The sequence below is a fragment of the Lepeophtheirus salmonis genome, chromosome 4, assembly GCF_016086655.4.
Source record: "Lepeophtheirus salmonis chromosome 4, UVic_Lsal_1.4, whole genome shotgun sequence".
Lineage (NCBI taxonomy): Eukaryota > Metazoa > Arthropoda > Copepoda > Siphonostomatoida > Caligidae > Lepeophtheirus > Lepeophtheirus salmonis.
Window position 1 is genome coordinate 28,362,250 of NC_052134.2, and position 26,023 is coordinate 28,388,272.

Sequence of the window (26,023 nt, forward strand, 5' to 3'; positions counted from 1 at the left end):
TAACAGTTTAAAATAACCTATAAAAATAAATTTTTATTAAAGAAAAGCACGTTAAATACGTCATATATTTGCACTTGTACCAGGCATCAAACGGAGTAATTAGGCATTGGCTGTAATACAAATTAATCAATACAATACAAAAGATTGATTAAAACGATTGATTATTTCATGAACACAATTTTTATTCTATCCTTGAGCATGAAAAAAATAATAGTAAGTGTTTGAATGAAAAAAAATCATTTTAACATACTAGCGTTTATATTTAATTAAAATATTAACATGAAAATAAATTATGATACACATAAGAGAACATAAACAAACAGAAACAGTGCTCTTGGTATACATGACGAGGTAGAAGAGACACAAACTATTTATAGGTGGAGAGATCCAGGACGACCGAGAGACAAATGAGAAGAAGGAATGGCGTTGAGGAATAAGACAATACTTATTAGAGGAACGTCTGTATTCTTATTATTACAAAAACCTACTCTAATAAATACAATAAATACATGACTATTTATACTAGATAAAATGCTGTACTTTAATAATTAAGAGAAGAACAAGAAGAAGAACAATACATACTTTTTTAAATCAAACAGAACATAAGTAATTTTAATGCTTACAGCACCAAGGATCATCTACACTTTGACTATGAGGTCCTCAATCTTCCTTGACTCCACGGTTCTTGTTAAAGTATAATAGTTATACTTTTATGCTTATTATATGTCTGTCCAATTCTATCTGAACAATTAAATGAACACTTTAAACAAAATAATAATCAGGGATTCTTATTTTTTACATATTTGTAGGTTATACATTTGAAATACCTTTAGGTCAATTTTTTTATAACTCCACTGGTTGTAGGAGACATATCAAAATTCTTACATATATCAAAGGATACCTTTATATATATTTATTATCTAACTTTTATAATAAAAATAACATCTTCATTTGGAACAAAAGAAAATCCCAAATTAATATTTGAAAAAAGACTTTTTATAAATTTTCATAAAAAAAATCTATTGACAATTTTTTTTTTCTATTTCTATAACATTTATTTTTCCAAAAAAAAAAAAAAAAAAAAAAAAAAATTGTAGCACAAAGAAGAAAAAGTATTTCACTTAGGAACAATATTTCTTAATTATTTTGTATGAATTTATAGTTATATATAAAACTCTAACATATTATTTTTGCAAATATAATATTATGTATTGTAAAAACATATGATGTCATACTGATTGATTACTTCTGTTACTTTTGTGGAAAAATATATATTCCATACAATATACACCTATGCAATACATATGTATATTAAGGACTAAGGACTGGTATACGTCATTGCCTGTAGTAACTACGGAACGATTAATATCAAATTTTGATTTAATAATATAGAATATAAAAACCTAACCAATCATCAGTGTTACTCTCTGTTTTTCATGAGCACAATTATACGTAGCTACTCAAATATTGATGTTCTCTCCACGAGAATGAACAAATAATAATAGAAAAAAATAGAAAAAAAAAAATATCATGATGCTTTTGAATATTTTAGTTGCTGGAGTGCTCAATAGATTTGTTTTACCTACATACGATTTTTTGCAAATGTTATATAAATTTAAACTGTTTTTATGATTGTCATTTTTACATTAACTTTTACACAAATTATTTTATTTTATTGGCTTAACGGTTGATATTAGGAAAATAAATCGGCAAAATATTTATTAAGTCAATATTTTATATCGAAAGTTTTATTCATTATTAGCTAGGACACGCTTTTTTTTACTGTATTTAGTTTCCTCTATGCAAAATTTAAGTGGTAAAGGAAAATGTACTCCTTTACTTAACTAGAATTTTTTTTTTATACAAGATATAATTTTCATAAGCAAATTCTATAATGTAAGAAGTTGTGGTAATTTTAACTCCTCAATGTGCTCATCTCTCTATTCTAAATATAAGATCTGTACAATTTCTTATACAAAGGGTTTTTTAATGTAAAAAAAACTATTACAATATTATATATATATTTATAGTAAATTATCGAATTTGTTTAATAATGACATGTACATAATTATACAAACATAATTTGCTGGGTTATTTTTAATAATTTACTAAGACATAATTTATTAGCATTAACATTATTTGCCCTGTTATTATGTATTATACATGTCCAACTCATATTCAAAATATACTATTCATTTGTAATTGATGGATTTAATGAAAATTAATAGATCGATATTATTTCTCGATATATGTAGATCAATATTTCCAATTATATAAAGGCTTACAACATTTGACTATACAGGGTATTAAAATATAATCAGCTCCTTTTTAAGAATCTTTAAATTATGACTATGGTCACATTTTTTGGTGGATTTACTTGAAAATAGGTTTGAATAGTACAATTGATGTATAGGCCTCCAACATCAAGAATGGCTTTGATCCTCGCCCGAAAGGAGGAACAGTCTTTGACGAGGTAGTCGCTTGGAATGTAGGTCGTTGTTTCCTTGATGAAGGCAATCAGAGAGTCCTAGATGGCCTGATTTATTGAATTTGTTTTGGATTCAACGTAGCCCAATATTAATAATCTATCAAATTAAGATATGGGTACTTCGGGACACATTTCCTTCCTAATGAAGATTTAGTAAAGGACACTAAAAAATAAAAGTTTAACAATATATGTACAACATTGCTATAATTTATCTAATATTACTCATAATATATTATCAAAAAAGTAACTCCTAATATATGTATAGCAAATATTTTGAGCTGTTTTTATAGTTACTTTTTTGATAATATATATTAATATTAGTTACACATAACTTAATAAAAAACATCAAAATCATATTCTTTCTAGACTTTCAGATTTTAAAGACAAAACACTTTCATGAAGTATTTTTTTCGGACAATGAGTCATTTTTTGTTATTTATATAAGTAAAATGTAATTTTAAAAAAACATATCCTCTTACAATATAAATAATATATGTATTTATCAATAAAACATTCAGGCTTAATTTACATGTCCTCTTTTTTTTAATTGTGGGAAAAAACATAGGTTTTGTTGTCATTTGTTAACTTTCTTTAATCACTGTAAATTAACGCTGCACTTAGAATTTTGTATTCAATTTGTGTAAGAAAATAACTATTTTTCTTTAATTTATAGAAGAATCACTTCTATTGTTGTGTCAGACCTTATTTAGGACTGACGATCGCAGTCCCTTCCCGTTCAGTCTCTTTCCGACCCAGTTGAGTCCTGCTTATCAGTCCTAACTTTTTATATAGTTTGGCATTTGATGACATCACTCAACTGTATTTTTCTTGTTATAACTTAGTTTTAGTACTGACAATTCGAGGAAATGTACCCAAGAACTTACTGTACTAGGCATAAAACTGTACTGGACCTAATACATAAGTACTTGCACAACACTAACCATGAATTTCTAGCTAAAATGTCACAATGTACGTATACTTTTAGATTCAAGCTTTTCTTTTAAATATTTTAAGCTCATATTTCATGTAAACATTGCATATTTAATGATAAAAATAGAAATATGAAAAACCTTATGAAAAACTAATGAATAAACCTTATATCACACTTTAGAAAGATTATTATAATATGTCCGTAAATATGGAAATAATTATTATTCGTGGTAAAAGTAAAGCATATATTAAGCCACGTATGTAAAATGCTTTACAATAATTAGGAAGAAAATAATGGCACATGGACACATATCCCCAAATTCAAATCAGCTTGCTGATTATAAATGCAATGTACAAATAAGAAATTTACATACAGACTTTAACTCTAATGTTTCATTATAACGCAAATATTTATATATGTTTTTTCTTGTATTCACCAAATATTTTTAAGAACTGTGTCCCGCTTTAATACTATATTCTCAGAATAAAAAGTAGATTTTTTTACGCTATAATAAAAGTACTTTAATTTCTTGTGATAATGTTTTAGTACTAAGTATATACATATAACTATTGTCTTTCAAGAACATAACTAGTCTAAGGATTAGCAACTATTGTAGCTTACTAAAATATTTGGAGAATGCTTTTAACTATATATATGGATTTGCTCATATGAGGGTCCTTTTTTCCTCAGTTCTTTCAAACAAAATTAAGGATTACACTTAAAAATGGATGAAAAAACTCTTAAGTAATACTTACATACACTTATGTTCCTTCATACTGTAAACATATATAAGAGAGTGGCGTTAAAAAAATAAAGATGTTAGCACATGTCAGGAAGGATGAGTTAAATAAGCATTAATCATCTTTTGAATATATATATTTTCAAGTTTAACCAAGTTGAAAGTTAAGTTGCCATTTGAATAGAGTTAGAGTAATATCAATCATAATTGTAAGGGCTTATAAACAAGGCCTTTGCAAACTTGATTACTCTATATGGCCACCTACTGCATCAATACAGTCTTAACACGTCACCTTGCAAGAAATAAATGCGCAATTTACAAACAAGCTGTTCCACACACCCACTATGACAATCTTCAGGGAGTCCACATTTGGGTTTGGAGATATGTTCTTCGAAGGGACACAAATAGTAGATTCTAATCTACCGTAGAAGACATATTTTAGCCATAATACTTGTGATGTATCTTCTACATCTAGGAGATCCGAGATACGATGCATTTTGGGTTCTTGTTCACTCACGAGGATGAGATGATAAAATATTTATTGAAATTTTTTTATGCGCAAAGAGTAATTGAACCAGAATTTTAATAAATAATCAATAAATCATCCTACTTGTATGAAAAAATGTACATTAATTAACAGTTTACATTTTGTTTCCATCCTGTTACACTTAAAAACTATTAAACATTTTATTAAAACGAATACAAAATTTTAGGAATAAGCACATACTAAATAATTTCAAATATTGTAATTATTCCATCAGTCTCACCTAACGAAAGTATTCATACCACTTATCAATTCTGTTTATTCAAGTTATTTATCTAGTTGAATATAACAATTTGTATTTGACGATGTCAAAAGGATTATCCAAGGAATTACCACCCATCCTTGGTATTTTAAAGAAAAATCAGAATATTTAGCAGCATAGGACAAAACTATTGTTTATTAGTTTGCTTGATGTATTGGTTTATCAACATTTAAACTTATTAGCAATAAATAACATTTTATTTCCATCCAATGTACAATGTATTAGGCATATACTAAATATTTTTAAATATTAAAATTAAGCCATTAGTCTCACTCGATAAAAGTATTCATACCTATTAACAATTATATTTATTCAAGTCATGTATCTAGCTGAATATGACAATTGGTATTTGACGACTACACCACCCATCCTTGGTATTTTTAAAGAAAAATCAGAATATCTAGCAGCAAAGGACAAAACCATTACTTTTAAGTTTGCTTGATGAATTGATTTATCATCATTTAAACTAATTAGCAATAAATGCCTAGGTGTTTAAAGGAGCGCAACGTATTTTTTGGTTTTCAATAGGTTATTGCCATTGGTTCATTGGTAACCCCATCATAATATTTGTTTCCAAGGTATTAATATTTCCCCTCAACATAAACAGACACAAATCCCAGTAAAAAGGAAACCAAAAAGAACTTGGCTCCATTTGTGTTTTGAGTAAACGTTTCAAATAATATAAAATTTAAATTTTACTGATGGATATTGAAAGTTCAAATGTTCAGCAAAAAATTTAACCACTATTAGTGTTTAATTACCGACCATTGTCAATCGACCATTGTTAAATAAAAATATTACAAATAATAAATTAATTAATGTGTCATCTAAGAAAATTAAAATGATTACTTTATTACATTACTTATATAAGTTACATATTCAAAGTTTATAAAAATCAGTCTATTATCTATACAGCTGAGCATTTAAATATTTAAAAAAATTGTAGCTTTTATGAAGAAAAAAAATGATGGAGTATATGCTACCACTCGACTGTTTAGGTGATTTTGGACACTTCCACCACTTTTTAATAAAATATAGTGAAAGTAAACCCAATAATGGCACAAAAGTACATTTTATAATAAAATTTAGCCAAATAGCTTTTTTATATTGATCTATTTTTTTAAATTATGCTTATAAATAAATAATCCATGATTTAAGGTACACAAACTCACTGAACGTACTCTCCTTTAATCGATTAGTGTTTTTCTAGACATTCAAAGGCATAAGAACTATGATTGATTGCATCTAAACTCTTTGTAGCTGCATTCTGATTTTAAAACAAATAACAAAGTAATACATAGACAACGATTGTTTACATGACAACTATCAAACCAAAATAGCTAATACCCCCCTCCCTTTTTTTTGTGTGTACTGTATGCATGATAATTTTGTAAACAATTCAATAAATATTAAATAGAAGGAATAATGTCCTACTCCCCCCTCCGACCTAACTTGTACCTTTATTATGAAACTCAAGCTTCAAAATAAAATGTTAAAAAATAAATCATAAATCATTTTTGGTATAATTTTTATAGTTTCACTATGTTGTTAATGACCAGGAAATGTCTCTCAGCATTTTAAGTAAGGTATTTAAAAAAACAGAAGCTTTTACCTATGAATTATTTTCATTTGGAATAAAGAGCACTATAAATTTTAGTGATATAAACAGTTTGTATTTTTTAGCCGGCACATTTTATTGTATGGTAATCTTAAGAATACATTTTCTCCTCCTTCCATTGTTGTAATAATTATTATTTAACTCCTGCGCAGTGAATTTCCTTCCTATTACATTAAATTATATTCAAAAACTTGAGTGAACATTCGTGTGTGCTCATAAAATACGGAAAGTAACAATGAGGATTTTTTGCAAAGTTATAATTGAATGTCGTTGTTGGACTCATTGTAGAAGATCGACATCGAATTATCTGTGGTCAATGTCCAAGTGTATTTCTTTCTCCCCCTCCTCCGTTGGCACAAGTAATTGTAACTGATTGAATGAGACGTCATGACAGATAAGCTGCTCTCCTATAAAACAGTATTTTAATTGTAAGGGTTACATTATTGTTTTTTGATTTTTTAACATATCCAAAATACATACGACTTTCATTACTCTATATATATATATTGCTGCAGGATGATGATATCTTAATGAGTACCTTTCCCTACGAATATGACATAATAAATGGCCAAAAGTGCATAGCAGTATGCTCAAATAACGTAAATTTAGATATTATAATATTTAAAAAAAGTGTTTATAATATTTGAATCATTGTATTATGTATTTGCTTACAGTCTCACATTCAATTCCGTAAAATATTTGTGTTTAAGATTAGATGTAAATAAAATGGTATTGTACTCAAAGATTTGTTCTCTTACATGATTCATTTAAAGACTTGCTGATAGATAAATTATTCTTAAAATGAACATATTATTCCCTTTGGCTCTCCAAAGAAGACCAAATCACATACTCATCTTGCTTTATACCCTTCTCAGTTATTAATCATTAAGACAAAAACATAAAAAGATACCTAGTAAATCCTTATAAATTACTTACACCTTCGGAACTCATGTGTGGTCTCTGATAATGAAATCAAGCTCAATGACATTTATTTCATTATCAGAGACCACACTCTTTGCTGCATATATATATAATTCAAAGAAGAAAGATTCCAGGTCCCTGAAAGCTCCTAATCCTAGTTAAAGTGATACATTCAAGTGAAATTTAGTTTCAACTCTTTACGAATCTTTATTCCATAAAACTTAACAAAATTCAAAGAGGGTGGTCGAAACAGTCTTCAGCTTCAAATTGGACATAATCTAACAAAAATCTTTGAAAAATTATAGGTTTATCTTTTTATTATTAATTATCTTTTAATTTTATCGGATTGAAAATATTTAAGAAAAAATAAATGGATCATTTGGCTTGCGTTTTATTTGGTTCAATTGCATCAAACTTTATTAATGCTTTCCATATATATTAACTATTTAATCTTGTATGTACCTATGTATTTATAAAATAGTGAATGTTGAGTTTTTAAAAATTTGTATTTCTGTATTGAAAAAAAGGTCTACTTGCATTGCAAAAAAAAAAAAAAAGAAGAAAGATAAGAAGTTTATAGAAACCGTACAGCAGAAAGACTCCTAGAATTTTAAATGGAGAACACTTCTAATAAGATTCAAGAAATGAAAGATCGAATGAACAACAGGAACAAGAAAGAATCCCATGACTGTGATGATTCTCTCAATGAGGCTGATGATGAATTTGATACTTCTGAAGGATAAACCAAAGACGAATTTTGATTTATGTATTGCTTAATGTCTCAATATATATATTTTTTGAACAACATAATATGCTTCAAAAATACTGATTTTTTCATAAAAATCATTTACCAAAACAAGAACTTGAAGGAATTGTGACCAAGTCTGAGAAAATCAAAGCAGGAACAAAACATTGCGTCAAATAATTTTGAGTTTTTTTAAAGTCATTTAATTGAGTTTGGTATAAAATTGTTGGATAATTGAGTCCAAGTCTATTTTCAAGCCTTTGATTGTGAGATAAAGTGTTTAGAATATGAACTTATGCCTTAGTCGAGCTACATGTCTCGAGTCCATGTTCCCACATCTGTTTTAGTAGTGCTTAATAAGGGACTTAAATCAGTTGTGTCCCCGTTGTCACCCTGTGAAAAAAGTTTCAAATTTTAAAGTGCCCTCTACAATCCATCATTTTCATATATATGAAGAAGGCAATGTCTTTATAGGTCATGACCAAAATAAATCAAAAAATTTAATTGAAATTGTTCACTTCTAATAATAGTGAATAGTTAACTTAATGTGAAAAATTATATTTGTAGTGTGTCAACTCGAACACAAAAATAAAATATATAAGGATTTTCCATTTTTTTAAGTCATTAAGAATCCAATATTTTATCGAATTATATCAGTCAAATAGAGACTTTATATTCAAATTTATGATACAAATTGATATATCTACAATTGTTAACTATAGTTGAAGCCCTTAGTTTATTTATAAAATTTTAGTTAGCTCAAATAAGATATTAGAATCCCATAATGTTATCACAAATCTTTGTAACTTTAATTGCAATTTGAAATGCACACAAACAATGACTCAAAATAAATTATAAATACAGATAAAGGTTAGTTAGTCAATGTACATGCAAATATTTAAGCTCATTTTTGGGATAAATAATCTTAACATCATTTTTTTTAAATATATCACATATGTACATATAAGTCAATTTCATTCATAAGTCAAATTGTGTAATTTAACCAAATAATAGAATAAAATATATATCAATTTATGTTCCTGTAAAATGTGTATCTACAGGAAATATGATGCAAGTTTTTTTCCTCTATTTTATCTGATGACTACTTCCGTTCTAATGTGAATACTTTGGGAAGAGAGATGGTCTATCTGTTGTTATTTAAAAAAACAATCTATTTTAAAGATGTAAATCATGTTTATTACAGTTTCCGAGGAAATGAAATAAATACTAAAATTGACTTTATGAACTAAGAATACGTATCCACAACCTAATTAAATAATCCTTTCTATTTATATATTATGATTTATTTACTTATAAATTCTTCCAAGATCACATTAAAAACTTCTAGCTCTTTTTTTTTTTTTGGATAAGTCTGGAGATTTATGCCCTAAATCTATTATTAATCAGATAGGACCATAGAATGCATTTAATTACAAAATATTTAAACTATTTGTGTCTTTTGAGTAGAGTTTTAGCAAATATGACTTCACAAAATGCTAAGGAAAAGAAACCAAAAAATGGTATGGAGGCTCAAATTTTTTTAAAATGTTTGGCAGAAAAGCAGCTTAGTTGTAATGCTGTTTTATTAGATAAGGTGTAAAAAACTATATTAGGATGTAAAATAAAAACAAATCCCACACTGTTTCTAGGAAGCCCATATGCATACACTTCTCCAATATCCATCCTTAATTTTACTTATATCAGTTAATTACAGACTGTATATTCAAACTTCTGGAACCAGTTGATCTATCAAAAAATGTGAATCATACATGCAATCTTAAGGTTACTAATTTGATTGCAAAAATTTACATAAAGTAATACATATTTCATACAATAATATTATCAAAAAAATAAATTCAATATTTTACGAGAGCAAAAATTGATGGAATAGTTTAAAAAATATCTACACAAAAATATATGAAATTGTTCAACTGTTTATCATTTATTTAACCCTCCGTTACTGAACATCATTTTCTTAACTCAGTAAAAATAGACCCTAAATATAGAATGTATTCAATTATATAATAAACATAATTGATCGATTTCAATAGTGGCACCTTTCAAATTTCACTCCACATTTTTCTTTATTATCTTTTTTTTTGCACTCGTACATATCTATTTCAATAATAAAAATATCAGAACTAATATAAAACATCGAGATAGAAGGGCATTCTAATAAATCAAAAGGAACAACAAACGAACGACGTGTATGCTTTTTAAGCTACACAATAAATTAAATTAGCCAAAACCTTGATTTAAAATGGCTGAATCCAAGAATAAATCGTAAATAAGGCATTATCAATATAACAAAAAACTATACATTTAATATTTCAGGAGAATGCTAATAGTTGTCTTCAAAATGTAGGTTCAATGGAATAAGAAGTATTATTATACAGTTTATTTTTTAATTTATTTTTGCCAATTTCCTAACCACGCTTTAAAATAAATGACCCATAACAAAGAGTTAAGTAATCTTTTATTTCTAAAATTAATCGAACATATTTAACGGAGGGATACGCATTACTAAAGCCATCTATTATGAAAATAATTGATCTATTGTGATTACAACTATTATTAACACATGATTTTATATTAATCAGCGATAAGTATTCTCTAAAAAGCAATATTTAGAAATTAGGGTGATTTTTTAGTGATTTTTTATTATCTCTCATACCATAGTTGGGTTTTTAGCCTAAGTAGCTAAAACACCTACAATAAGCTTATACAAGAAAATAGATGCAAAGACCATCACGTCATTTTGAGACTACGCACGTTGATTCTCATACATCTAAAGACATCTTATGTGTTTTAAGGAGCAAGATTTGGATTACAAGTCCATATTTAATATGTACTTTCCTTGTTAATGTTGTGTATAGGCTTATATTACTTACATACTTTAAAATGTATATACTTTTATATAAAATTTCAACATAATACTACAGATGTAGATATATATATTAATTTTCAATATTACATAGTACATACTTTTCAATTTTGATAATATATGTACATCAAAGAAAGGAAAGTAACAATACATTGAGTAGTAAAGAACGAGATGTAAGCCTACTCAAAAAAAAAAAAAAAAAATCGTGTGTCGTTGCTCTGACTGTTTGACTTAAAGCTTATTTTTTCTTTATCATTATATGCATACCCTGATTATACATAAAATATCTTTTACACGTACAAACTTGTTTATTGTATATTTATACCAAGATTCAAAATACAAACATACATCTTCTTTTGAACCAAAATATATATATACAATTTATGTCAACACATTTTTTTTGTCTTGGAAACGTAACAAAACAAAGGAAAGAATAGGAAAATAGTAGTTGATTGAGATCAAATGCTAAAAGTAAGGAAATATTTTGTAAAATAATATTAATATTAGTGCTGAAAGGCGACAAAGGTTATTACAACAATTACCTGACCCTTAGCAACTTTTATTTTTCACAAACTTGTATGGACTATAGCATAAGGTCAAAAATATATAATTCGAAGATTAAAAAAAAAAGATATTTTGATTTATCAAAGCTGTTTGATCATTCTACTTTTATTCTTGAAGAAAGAAAAAATTAGGTTAAAATCATCACAAGTGCGTGAAAGATGAAAAGTGATTACAAAAACTTGTTGTTGATTAATAAGTGAAAGTCCTTGTTGAACTCCGAAAAGATTTGAGGATCAACATTGCTAAATACGGAGTGAGGTTCGTCATAACTTCCTCTGTCTTATAGCTGCTTGAAGCTAAATTAATAAAATGTCATGACAATATTGCTGTTTTTGTCCGAAACATTCTTCAAAATTGTTTAAGTGGCTACGTTAATATTTAGTTTCTTATTTTTAAATTAACTGCTCTAATTATCTGTCAAAAATTTTATAAAAATAAGATCATGCTTTTTTTGCTTTCAACTTTTCTGCTACTTTTCCTTATATGAGTATAATAAATGTTTTTTGGTTGACTTTAAACTATATATTCATTAAGTTGTAAGCAATTTTAAAAATTACATTATGCTCATAATATCAAGGCAACATTGTTTGCGAGCGAATGGTGCAGGCCTTTGACTCCACGTGTACCCGGAACGTAAAGTCAAGCAGGTTCCAATGAGGGATGTAGATTTGTCAAATGGACTTAGGTCAGAAGTCCTGCCTGTTCCTTTTTTTCACAGTTAAACTTCTGTGTGGCGTATGTCGTCTGAGCAGGAGCGTCATCTCGCAACATGACAATTGCACGGTCGAGGAAGGGGTAGACTGTGTTCCTGGACACATTGATTTATGAGAAATCTTTGGAGGAGTTATTTTGCCCTGAAAAAAGAACGAAGATAATTATCCGAATATATCTTTCATGGCTCATTTTTATCGTGAGAGGGACGGAAAATGCTAAAAACAAGCAACAATTCGTAATTTTGGGCATTAAAATCGATTAAAACAACCTCAAGTTCTCACAGGAGTGTCTTAATTTCTATGCAACCCCCCTTAGTTAAATACTGTTAGGAAAGTTTATAGATATATCGAGAGTATGTCCTTTAAAAGTTTTGAAAACAAACCAAATGTAAGAATCAGTAAAATGCTTATATAATGCGTATCATATAATGAACAACAAATAAATAATAACATAAAAAGTAAATCAACTAAGTTCTGGGATTTAAGAAGTTTAATAAACATGCTTAAACGTCGCTCTTCCTAGCACAAAGTACATGACAATAGAGTGATTATTAATATGGGGATGACCATGAAGTTAGTTTATAATGTATTGCTTATTAGTTAGATAAAATACAATAGACTTGTGTAAATAAATTTAAAAATATTTCGTCATTATTATTGGATCGCTCTAAGAATAACACAAAGGAAACTTGGATTTCACAAAAACATCCTTTCAGGAATGTCAGAAAAACTAAAACAACATGTAATCTACCCAAATTAGATAAGAAACTATATCGACCTTAGGGAATATTATGTGAATGAAAATCTGTTGGGAAGATTAATGCATCAAAGACCAAGAAATAATACAATAAGGAAAATGTCAAAGTAAATAGTAAATTTTATTAAGAGCTTAATGACCATTGACATCAAATCTAATTGTACATTACTACTTACTATGAAACTCCTTTACGTAAATGTGAAAGTAGGTATTTTATTTTAAATTTGGTAGTTTAGTCTTTTGCTAAAGAACACCAAAAATATGGTTTTGAAGGCTCTTATAGTTATAAAATGAACTATAATATGCAAGAAAAAAAAATACAAATTAAATTTTTAAATGAATAAATATATCATAATATTGGAGCTATAGTTTGCAATTTTTGTTTGGTGCAAATTTTTTGTTAGACACATTTAAGCCATATTTTGTCCTACTCTATTAGAAAACATATACCTTTAAATATTTATCTAACAGTAATTTTATTTTGCACAGTAGTAATAAATATGATCATCTGCGTATGTAAAACATATTTTGCCAAAGTATCATTTTATGTACTACTATGTTATCTAAAGATATATGCCCTCAAATATAAGCCATTATGCAACATGTGTTTCATTATTGGACTTTTATTTAAAAACAGAAATATGTACCAAAGTATATATAAAAAACAAAGTTATATTTGCATAAAAATATATTGCAGTAACCAAAGTTCTCCATTTAAAAAATATATATATATTCAAAAGTTTTATCTAATTACACATTTATTGAAATAATACACAATATTGATAGTCAACTGATGCAAAATGAAAATCAATCTTAACCCTCGTTTACTTCTATGGGGATGTTTAGCCACATTAATATACATTAAATATCCGTCCCTGGATATTATTTTTATGTTGTGCTTAGTTAACTGGGGAAAAAATAAACCCTGGTTTCGGTTTATTATATAAAAAAATAGCTACAATATTAAAAAATTTTATCTACGATTCTAATATAAAAAATACATATTTAATAATACTTAGTAACATTTTTACCTACCTCCATCTTCTTTTTCCAAAGTCATAGTCTTAGTAAATTTAAAACTTGATTAAAAGAATTACTTAAATTCTTTTGAACCTCGATAATTAATTCAAAAATTAGTTTAAAACCCATAAACTAATGTATATAATATATATATATATATATAAAAGTAAGATATTAAAAGAGTATTTAAGTATTTGGGGTGAAAGTGTTTGTGGAATTTTGAGTCATATTGAGAAAAGTGAAATGCCCTTCTTGAATTTTTTAAAATCAGTTTTTATTATATTTATGATAATTATTTATATGAACAGGGTTTTTTTATTGTTTGAAAAGTAATAACTTGAAAAAACACTAAATATATATGTTTGTTAAAATGAATGATGCCTTTTCTTATAGATGATCAAAAAAAGAAATTTGATCAAAATTAAATATGTAAATACATTTTATGTACTAAAAGATAAATTATAATTTAAAGTTTGCCTTTAAAATGCTAAAATATATTTACATAGAAATGTAATGTTACAATAAATTATGAAAATAAAATATTTGATAGAGTACATTAAATAATTTTAATCACTATTTTTGAAGTAAAAGTTGTGCAATTTTTTTGAAAATTATTTATATAATTATTATAAAAGAAGATAATAAAAACGTTTGAAGAAAGCCCTTGCAAAATAAAAATTCTATTTTCGAATTTGCAATGTGGTTGTATTATTTCCCTTTCATCAAAATTAATGATGAATCAACAAACAATGTTGAGTTTAATCTATTGTTTGGAAAATATCAGAATAATTTACAACCTTATAAGTATTTTAGTTTATGAATAAATTACTTACTATCTAATAATTCAATCAATTATAATCAAAGACAACATCCACATATAAGACAAGGAAAAAAATGTCCCGGGTGCCACACATAGATGGCACTATTTTATTTTTATTCCCCTAATTTTCCATGTGTACCAACTTTCAAAAGCCAGCATTGTCAAAGAATGAATGAAAATCTTTTCTTTAGTTTGTGAGTTATTTACAGAAGTTTTGTTACTTTCAAAATATTTGTTCAAAAAATTTAGAGGTTGAATTTTACAGTATTTTTTTATCGGAAAAATACCGTTTAAAATATGTAATGGCTAAAATATTGTTTTGGAGACTCAATTCATAAAGCAAATACAATAATAATAATTTAAACAAAGCAAATTTTGAACAAAAAAACGTGTTTACTTTATAAGCCTGACGCTTTTCAGCTAATGCGTTATGTAAGCATCTTAATTAATGAACAAATTTGTAATATTTTCCTCACTATGATCCAATTAACAAAAATTACCCGTTAAATAGTTTTAAAAACTTATAGGATATACGTATTTATTTCCAAAATAAATATATTTAATTTTCATAGAGCTGTACAATATACACAACAAATATTTTTTTTTTTTCATGATTAGTCTAATATTGAAAAGTATATTTTTTTTTCTCCAAAGAACTCCAAATTGAAGAAGGGAGAAAATTATTCAATGTAAAAAAGATTATTGAAAAGAGGACAAAAATGTATTTGCAATTTAAATCTTCTTCAGTATACTAAATATTTCTATTTTTTACTACTAATTAAGTTGGATTATCTTTATATTATTCATTTAAATTTTATTCAATAAATTGTTTTGGTTCCTAAATGCATTTTAGGATATAATTTTAGTCTAAATTATTAAATTAATGGCAATTTGTCACTACAAGTTAAAAAACATATGAGGGATCTTTGTTGATTTTGGGAAGGTATATATGTAAAAAAAAACAATCATTATATTCCGTATTTACTATTTAACAATTGTTAAAGTAAGTGAATGTCTCCTTCTTTTTTTTTCTTAGTGAAAAAGGTGCAATACATTTTTCTCAGTTTATTATCATTAATTTGAATATTCCTTTAGTAGTTACTATAAAATTAAAATTTTATTCCAATTAAATTTAATGATGAGATTTCATTATGCAACCACAACAACTGAAACACAAATAAACAAGTTGAAGTTTTTAGCCAATGTTTCTTGGATTAAAAATATCAAAGCAACACTTAAAAAGGATGACATTTATATATATATATATATCGATGTCATGCCGAGAAAGTTACAAAGACTGTTGTCATACCGATACAGACTGTTTACAACATCAAGAAGTTATTTAAAGTATCATACAGTCAAGAATAACCTAAACTTTTAAAGCAACAGTAATTCTTAAAATTTACAGTTGAAGGTAACATAGAGAAGAATGTGTGCCTCCACTCTCATCCAAATTTAAACTCTCTCTGAGTTGTCATCATGACAGCGTGGTACGCTTTGGAAACGGCCTTTATCGTCAAAAGCTGCGAATATGTTCGTTAGCATGTAAAGGCTGTAATTGTTTGTAATGGAGAACATATTGTACATATAGCTAAATTTATTTTTTAAACATGTAAAAAATTGGTCTATGGTTGTCTTTTTTGTATTTGATAAAATTAATTACAGAGCACTATACACAATAAAACTTATCACTCATTTTATACATTCATGCAGACAATTGTTTCTTAATTAATAAATATATTAAAAAAACACATCATTATAAGAGACTCTTGCAAAAGAACATCCAGAAAGCCTTCAAAAATAGTTCAGTTTAAAATTTTATAAATAAAGGTACTTTTTGTGGGAAGGGGCAGGGTGTAACATGTAGTTGTATATGCTACTACAAGTTTTGTGACAACTCTCTATCTAAAACAAAACTAGACTAAAAAAACGAAAAAAGAAAGGATTAATTACACTTTTCAATTTTTACAAAATGCAACAACGTTACGTGACTAACCGAAATGATTGAATAACAACAGAATCACATTCCAAATCCCTAAAAAATATTCTAATTTATTAATACGAGCCATTTTATTTTTATGTTATTCTTGAATACATATTAAAAGTATCATTTAAATGTAAAATTAATCAAAAACTCAACTGAAAAGCAAATGTGTCTTCTCACAGAACACAAATGTATTTAAATAGTGGTATTTTCTTTTCTTTTTATTAATGAGTAATGTGTCTAAAACATCGAACATTCTTCTTTTGAATTGGCAAAGGATTATCAATTTATGAAAGTGCATTTTTATCCAACTTTTTTGTATTTAGGCATATATCTATATAATAAGAATTTATATATAGATTCGCTTAGTGGATAAGCAAATATGAATATTATATATATATACCTACATTTTATAAATATACTTTAAAAATAACATTAGGAATATTGTTATATTTTCAACTTTCTTGAAATAAAACATTTAAAATCTTCTGTTTCCTAATTTATTATAACTTGAATGGGAAACAAATTTATTTACAAATAAAAAATGATTTTGTATGTTTTAAATATGTTAAACTTTTGTTTAAGTATAGAGTTTTTTCATTGATGTCATAAATTGCATCATTATTTGGAAAAAAACACCATTTGGGGCACAAAGTTGATAATTTTGAATAATCCATCAAATAGCTTTAATTGTAAGAATTACTTTTATAATTGCATTTCATACTACTCTGTACCAATGATAAAAAAATGATATTTGAATTAAACTAAATTGATATTTAGTGAAAAATTATAAAAATATATCAATTTTTTTTGTTCGACATAGGAATTGAAAATTAGTATAATTAGAGAAAATATCTTATTCTTTCCATTGTAACAGTAAACTTTTATCTACAATATGGAAATTAGATTAAACAGTTACGTAATGTCATATATTTTAAGGTAAGATAAGTAATAAAACTAGTAAAGTTCAAGTCATTGACTTGTTGTTCCAATTATGTCGTCCAATAGCTTACTATTTTTTCATGTTATTTAAATAAGATTTTCTTTGTTATAAAACTTGGTTGTTTAGGCTCCCAAAATTGTTTACCCAAACAATGATGACATCATTGCCGCTAAGGAGAACTACATTAATAGCTATGAGAGCTCTAAAACACATCTATTAATCGTATTAATTTTGCTGAAATAGTATTGTTAATTAATAAATTATATGTTGTTGAAGTTTATAATTCAAAGGTTCAGATTTAATGTACCACATTGTTTGCACTCCATTTTTCTTTTCTCTTTTAATATGAAGTGATGACCTTTCGCGACACACTCTCATTGCTAAACAACTTATACAGTATAGTCATATTTATTATTTTATATTTGCAATATGTACTCCCTTTTTGTTGTTTTAATATGATACACTAAGATTTAATTATACACACTTGTCGTTAAATCAGTTACAAATGAACTATGTAGCATTGATATATGAAGATGAACAAATAATTTTTAATCTTTAACTTTTGTTTTCAGGAGAGTTAAAACTTCAAAAGTGCTATACCGTCGTTATAGACTCTTAAAAATGAAATTTAAACTGATTTAGCGTCATTGGGGCATTGTTTACAACTCACATCAAAATGGCTCTGTTATGGACTGTAATATTTTTCACTATCAATCTAGAATCTACATGCTTAGGTAAGATGCCATAATTTATATTAAGATGTTGGATATGACAAACAATGACTAAATTTATATTGTTTATTGTTGTATACAGTACATACATTCATTTTTTTTACGATCTAATAAATCTAATAGAAATATTTGAGTGTAATAAGGAAAAAAGGACAAACAATGTACTTCATTTTGTTTCGAAGATAAATTTGGTAATTTTTTGGCAATTTTTAATCTATATAGCATACAAAAATAATAAAGTTTGATAATAACGGTTATAAATAGTCTTGCATTACGGAGATTTATCCACCTGACATATTCGTCGCCTCTTTATTATTCATATCGAGCTTTACTACTAACTAGCTTTACATTTATCGCACATACTCATAACTTAACAAGATATTGTCATGAAGTTTTGACAGCTGCCATTTAAAGATTGATATTAACTGAAAATGGGTTATTGAATAAAATATTTCCTACATCTATGTGTCAATCTTGTGACGTCTTAATGTTATGTATTTGGTATAATAGATGTATATATTGTACTATTATGATGTATGAGGTTGTGTAGAATCTCATATGATAAATATTCTGACATCTATATTGAATATTATCAGTGTAAATGTATTAGCAAATATATAATAAACAGGTAAAGTTGTTATTTAATATGACATAGTTGAAGGGATATAAAAAAAAGCTCTCGAATATTTGGGAGAATAGAGTTTAATCAAAAAAAGTTTAAGAGAATACGAATTTAGATATGAAAGGTCTAGGAGCTAAGAAGTTTATTTTTATAAAGAAAAAAAAATTTATATATAAAAGTCATGTATAAACAATGGTAAATTATATGAGAGTATCAAACACCTTGGGATCCCCGTATATAAATTATCAAAAGTTGCTATATGAACAAAAAGTATTGACGTTATTGAATTGAAAAGAATTACTACAATTGAAAAGTAAAAAATTACACAAGCAAGTGGAATGTTTATATATAGAGATAAAAAAATTTAAGAGTTGCTAAAGATTTATATAATTCTGCTAAAATTCCTTTTAAACAGACTGACTTATTACGGGGAGACATAAATCTCACGGAATATATTTATTGGAGGATATGTTTCTTTGACTAAAGGAAATTGGCAAGCGTTGAAAATTTTCTTGAAGAAAAGCAATTGGTAAATTTGAGGTCATTTTTGATATAGATAAGAGAGAAAAGATAAAATTGTCAATGGAATTACTGGATGACTCTAAGATAGAAGTATCTGATGTTTTGGATAAAATGCAAAAGTTCCTTTAATCCCAATATATTATAATTTTAGATAAGGTCAAGTTTTTCTCCATAATTCTAATGATAGGATAGACATTTGAAGATTCTTTCGTAGAAGTGCAAAAAAGAAATGTTCGTCGTGTAGTATTAAATGGTAAATTTAATAAAAAGGAGTGTCGAGCATAAAATATTAAAATAAAATTGATTGTTGAGCTTTGGGAAGAAGAAAAAAGAATGAAACTTATCATCATTCCAGAGATTGAAATCACACTTCAAAAAATCGTCCATATTTGCAAAACTGAAAAAACTACGAAAAACAATGACCAAAGTGTAAGCAAAATATCAATTAAAAAGATAGTCAAACACCGGAGTCAGAGTCGTAAATTTGATGAGACAAAGGATAAGAGTTCAATATGAATGAGAAAAGAAAAATGCCTTTAGATTGGGAGGAAAAAGAAATTATAGAAGCATGGGGAAAGCAATGGCAAATTTGTAAAAAAATGGCAACTTAAAGTACGCAAGAATTTGCAGGAAAAAAGATTACTTTAAAAAATGCAAAATACAAAAAAAACAGAGACGGAATCACAATGGGAAGTTACCAGAATATGAAATGATCATAACGATTAACAATTCCTTTAAGGGATGAGTGTTATTCAAAAGATGCTTAAAGAATCTAAACTTAATTGTATTAGTGAAGCAACTGGGAGTTTGTTCACGATATTAGGAAAGATTAGACTTAACATCAACTATTACTATTACTAAAAATGTTGGATAATGCTACTCTTATGGAAGACTTGTAAATAATTGAAAATATAACTTGAAGATGACCCTGTGCAATTAGATTCTAATTTCTTCATAAAGCAAAAATGCTATAAAGATTGGAAAGACAGTTGTAGAATTTTTTCCCCAGAGGAGATTCAAAAGTTACGGCAGAGTTTAATTGTAAAATATGATGATGTTATTATTTAAGGATATAAGCAATGGAAGAAGATAATATGCCAACCAATAAAAATTACATTAAAAGAAGACGGTATACCTTATAAATTGTATAATACTAGAACAATAACTTTTTCAGAAAGAGAGGTAACCAAAAAAGAATTGGATGATATGGTAAAAAAGATATTATTACACAACCGGGAAACAAGCCAAACGAATGTTGAAACCCTATAGTTGTAGTTGGTTAGAAAATTGAAGACATAAGAATTACTGTTGATCTCACAAAGTTAAATAGATTTGTAGCTCTTGTTATTTGGGGAAAAGGGGATTTTAATTATTTAATATAAAGCTGTATACAGGGTGTCCACAATAAATTGGAACTATTTTAAAATTCAACCTGCTTGATAAAATAGAATTTGGAGTGTATTTGTTAATATGAAAAAGTTAGACATGATATTAATCAATAAATTTATTCAACATGTCCTCCCTCAGCAGCCACCATATTCTCCATTCTGCCCCTAAAGGATTTGCATGCCCTGATGACTTTTGCAGAATCGACAGCATTCCACTCCCACTTTAAGGGCTGCGATGCTCTTGTGGCTGACCTTGCACACCTCCCTCTCCAACTTCCCTTAGTAATCACATTGATTGAGGTCGGGAAAGTTGGAGAGCCAGGTGTTGCGATTCCAGAAAGTGATGTCGTGGGAGTTAAAGAAGTTAGTGGTCTTCATGGCCATGTGTGCGGGCACTGAGTCTTGTTGGAATATGAACTCCCTCCCAGCGGCCGTATCCTTCATCCAGGGGATGACTAACTCCTCCATGATTTCGCAGTACCTTATCGCGTTAACTCTTTCCTTGGGATTGAAGAAAAAGGGAGGCATCACCTCACTGGTGCTGCAGATGACACCCAGGGTCATTGCAGAGGCCGGGAACTTTGTGGTGAAGACCGCAGGAACCTTTTCTCTCTCCTTGGCAAGCCACCTGTCATTCTGGACGTTGTAGCTTCTTTCGACAGTCCAGTTCTCCTCGTTGGAGAAGAAGATGATTCTTCCTCCATGGCTCTTCAGGTCATTCATGGATGCCGTCAGGATGTATTGTTTGGCCATTCAGGTATGACCTGTACCCCAGGTTTTCATTCACAGTCTTGAAGTCCAGCTGCTTGATCACTCCACAGTTCTTGGCCAACCTGGACAAGGAAGTCCCCGGTGAAGCCTTGATGGAGTTCCGAAGGCTTTCAAGGAAGCGGGGAGGGCTGAGTCGGTCACTTCTCATGTTGTGGGCCTTGCGGCAGACCTACCCCTCAACCTTCCAGGCATTGAAGACCCGATACACCGTGGTCTTGGGATAGTTAAGAAGCTTGTAGATAGCAGAGGGCTTGTGGCCCGCGTGAGCTATGTATTAAGTCAGCAGAAACATTAAGTCAATGTAAGGTCATCTTATAGAAAGATTGAAACCTGTATTTATATAATATCAGAATGTACCTTTGTATAGAATACATTCATATCAGTATCAATAGAATCGTCCATCAGGGGAAACGTCGTAATTTGATAACTCCACATGGTGCAATCACAATACAGTGATTCATCCACTAATTAAGGCTAATCTAACTCGTCAAATTACATCCCTTTCTAAATTGATGGGATGAGTAGAGTCCTTATAATTGGAGGAAATAACCAAGAAAATGTGAAGAAAATTCAATTCAGCATGTCCATAGTCGAGGATGCCTTATAAGAAATAGAGATGAGATTCAACGAGGAATTAGAATGGGAAAAAGAGGAAAATATTCTTCAAGAGGTCTTTGAAACAGTGGATAAATTTAGGTTATTGATCCCAGAAAAAATCCAGAAAACCTAAATAAGTCTTGTCCAAAAATTATAAACTACAAAGATAAATAACTATTTCATACTAGAAAGACTCACATAAGACTCGAAACTGGCGGAATTTAGATCATGTCAAACAAGTTACGAGCTCTACTATTCCACAAATAAGATGGGGAAAATGAGCAAAGCAGAGCAGCAGCAATATTTAAATATTTGTATAGATTTAAAATAACAAAGTTTGCAATTATTTACAAAAACTCCCGACACTCCAATAATTGGCATCGGAAGAGATTTAGATGAACACAAAATTTTAAAAAATTACGCCATTTCCCTCGTAATGCAAGGAATGGCTTCTTTCAATGTCATCAAAGAAAGGAGAAAAGTTCTAAGACTGGCATCTCCCTCTTAGACTACTGGGACAAGCAGCAGAGCTCAGTACTATAGATGAAAACTATTTTTACTATTGTATACTTGATCAGAAGTACAAATAATAGCCGTCTATGCATACAATTTCTCCGTCAAAGTGAGAAATAACATAAAAAGCTAATCCAGATAGCCCATGGCCTAGGAGTTGACTTCATCTATTGAGGAAACAATGAAAAACAAGCAGATGTTGCAGCTTTTTCTACTTAGGAAGATCGACAAAGACAACAACCAAACCAACCACTAACAAAAAACATTATTATCCACCAGAACTTAAACGTTAATGCTATAGATGTGGCAAGTCAAATACATCAGGTCTATATTTTGTATATCCTGCAAAAAATGAAAAGTGTAAAAAATACAAAAAGAAGGGCCATTCACGGAAAATTTGCTTACATGACCCTAAACCTCCAGAGCAAATCAACGTCAAGCCAATATAAACGTCAACTATCCGAGTGAAAACTTTATCCATTGATCACGTCACTCTATATTTGGAGAGTGAAACTTATCCAAGGTCAAGCCAACCTTTTACTATGAAAGGTCTGCTTGATACAGGAACTACTGAGTCTCTTATTTCTCACGACTTAGTATTGGAGTACAACATCGAAACCGACTCAACAAAAATTATCTCCATTAAAGCATCGAATAATTGAAGTTTGAGATGCATAGGCTTCGTCTGTCTTAGTATAACAATTAGAGAAACCTCAGAAACAGACATCACGTAATATGTTACTCCAAATATGCAAGATGAGTTAATTATTTATTTGCATTGTCTACAAAACAAAGGATTATACCAAAATCTTTTCCTCATGCCATTCAAGGCTTTCCAAAGAAATCTATCATCCATAAGACAGTATCGGCGACGGGGGATACATTTTTCAAAATAGAAAAAGAGAAGTACAAAGCATAATTGGTGAATTTGATTCTGTTTTTCAATCTTCAGAAAATCTTAAGGCAATAAAGGGGCCTCTTACTCGAATTTACTTCGAAGGTCAATTTCGATATTCGCTCCATGCACGTTACTACAGGAGAAAACATTCCATTTGCATTCCATGATGTTCCTCAAAAATAAATCCTAATTCATGCTTTCATCAGTCATAATTGAACCAATTGACCTACATTCTGATTGTGGTAGTCCTTTTATGGTCATTCTATAACAAAATAGATATATACAGTTCGTCGTGGATTACATCAGCTTAAACAAATTCATCAAACACCTTATTTCTCCTATCCTATCTCCAATATAACTCTCATCATCAATTCAATATACATCAAAATACTTCATTGAATTAGATGCCACTAAAGAATATGGTCATGTTGAACTCAATGAGAAGTATTGCAATCTGACCATATTCCTTGCACCCTTCCGAAGTTTTCGATAATGTAGAGCTTCAATGGTAATAAACACTTTCGGAGATGAGTTTTGTTTGAGAGTCGGCTTTTAGGTTTTAAAGGAGTAAAGAAAATTGTCGATTACATATTCCTGTTCCCTTCAAACCCTGAAAAACTTATAAATAGAGTAAAATTAGTCCTTGTTCGATGTTAGGAGAATAACATCAAACTTTCAAAACCAAAAATTCAAATAGATGAATCCGTAAATTTTGCAGGTTATTTTTTTCATCCTAAGATAATTTGTCTGGGAAGTACAAATGTATGTATTTTTTTTTCATTCATTTTTAGTAATTATAAAATGATTTAATTGAGTCCACAGCATCTACTTTTATAGATGTTACGTCATATATCTCTTGATTCGAGTCTTTATATTCATATTTTTTGTCAACTTCTGGAGATATATATGTATAACTGTAGTTTTTACTCAGCGTTGACCATTCTTATTGTAAGAAGTGTGCAAGGATTAAAATCAAAAAGACTATAAAATCACATATAAACCTATAAGTTATTATAGGGTTAAAGTGTAAAACATTAGCTATTAATAGCATGGGAAATTACGTAATGGTGAAAGTAAGGACTCTAGGGGGCCAATTATAACCCTCAAAAATTTTTATACAAGAGAATGTTATGGTTCTTGGAAAAAAAAAATGATATCGTTTTTTTAGAAAAAGTGAAGGAAACAAAAAAAAACATTTAAGCAATATTGATAACATTTATTCTGAAACTTTTAACTTCACGTAACAAAAAAGTAAAATTAATATTATTTTTTTTGCACTCTTTGTACCAAGTCAAAAAATAGTATAAATAATTTTCTTTTTAATCAATTATTTGTTCAATTTTCAATCCTTGGTTTTATTCTTTTATTTTTCATTTACAATTCATAAAAAAGTTGAATTGAAAACTGTTTCAACTTTTTTATATTCCCAACTTTTTTTTAATTTGAAAGTTATAATCAATATAGTATTATATTACGATATTGATTGCGTTTTTTATTTGGAAAGTATTAGCTTTGAGCATATTTGTTTAACATTACATAAAATCTTTTTCATATTCTTATATTCATCAATAGGTTTGATCTTAATTATTTAAAATATATTATTTTGATTATTATTGCTTCATTTAAGGAGATCTGAACGATACACTTTTTAAACGAACTATATATGTAGTACTTTATCTAGAATTTCTTTTATGGATCATATATCTTCTTGCCGAAGGTGTCAAGAGCGTATGTAAAAGTGTTTGTCGTGTATCTATTCTCAACAAAACTGTATAAAATATCTCCTATAAAGTGGGAGCAGTTATTTTAGTCGACAATCTGAACAGTCTTTTTATTTGCAATAGGTGTATCCTGATTATTTTATTCTTCGAGACAGAATATCGAATATAAAGTAATAACTACTGCATGAGCCAACAAAAGAATAATGAGGTTATGCTTGGAAGTTAAAAATAGTAATGCAAACCGTGTGTGTATTTTTATGAGCTGGCCTGATTTTTTCGAATTGGTAATATATTTATGTTTCCTCAACTATATATTATTTCAATCTT

General features: G+C 28.2%; 1 protein-coding gene across 1 annotated transcript in view; it reads left to right on the forward strand.

Annotated features, from left to right (window-relative positions):
- LOC121116719 (zwei Ig domain protein zig-8) overlaps positions 1 to 26,023 on the forward strand; it is a 232,638-nt gene that overhangs the window by 131,498 nt on the left and 75,117 nt on the right. Inside the window, exon 2 of the mRNA XM_040711017.2 lies at positions 18,506 to 18,667. Coding sequence (XP_040566951.1) covers positions 18,610 to 18,667 — 58 coding nt within the window. The 5' untranslated portion in view covers positions 18,506 to 18,609. The remainder of the gene's footprint in view (positions 1 to 18,505; positions 18,668 to 26,023) is intronic.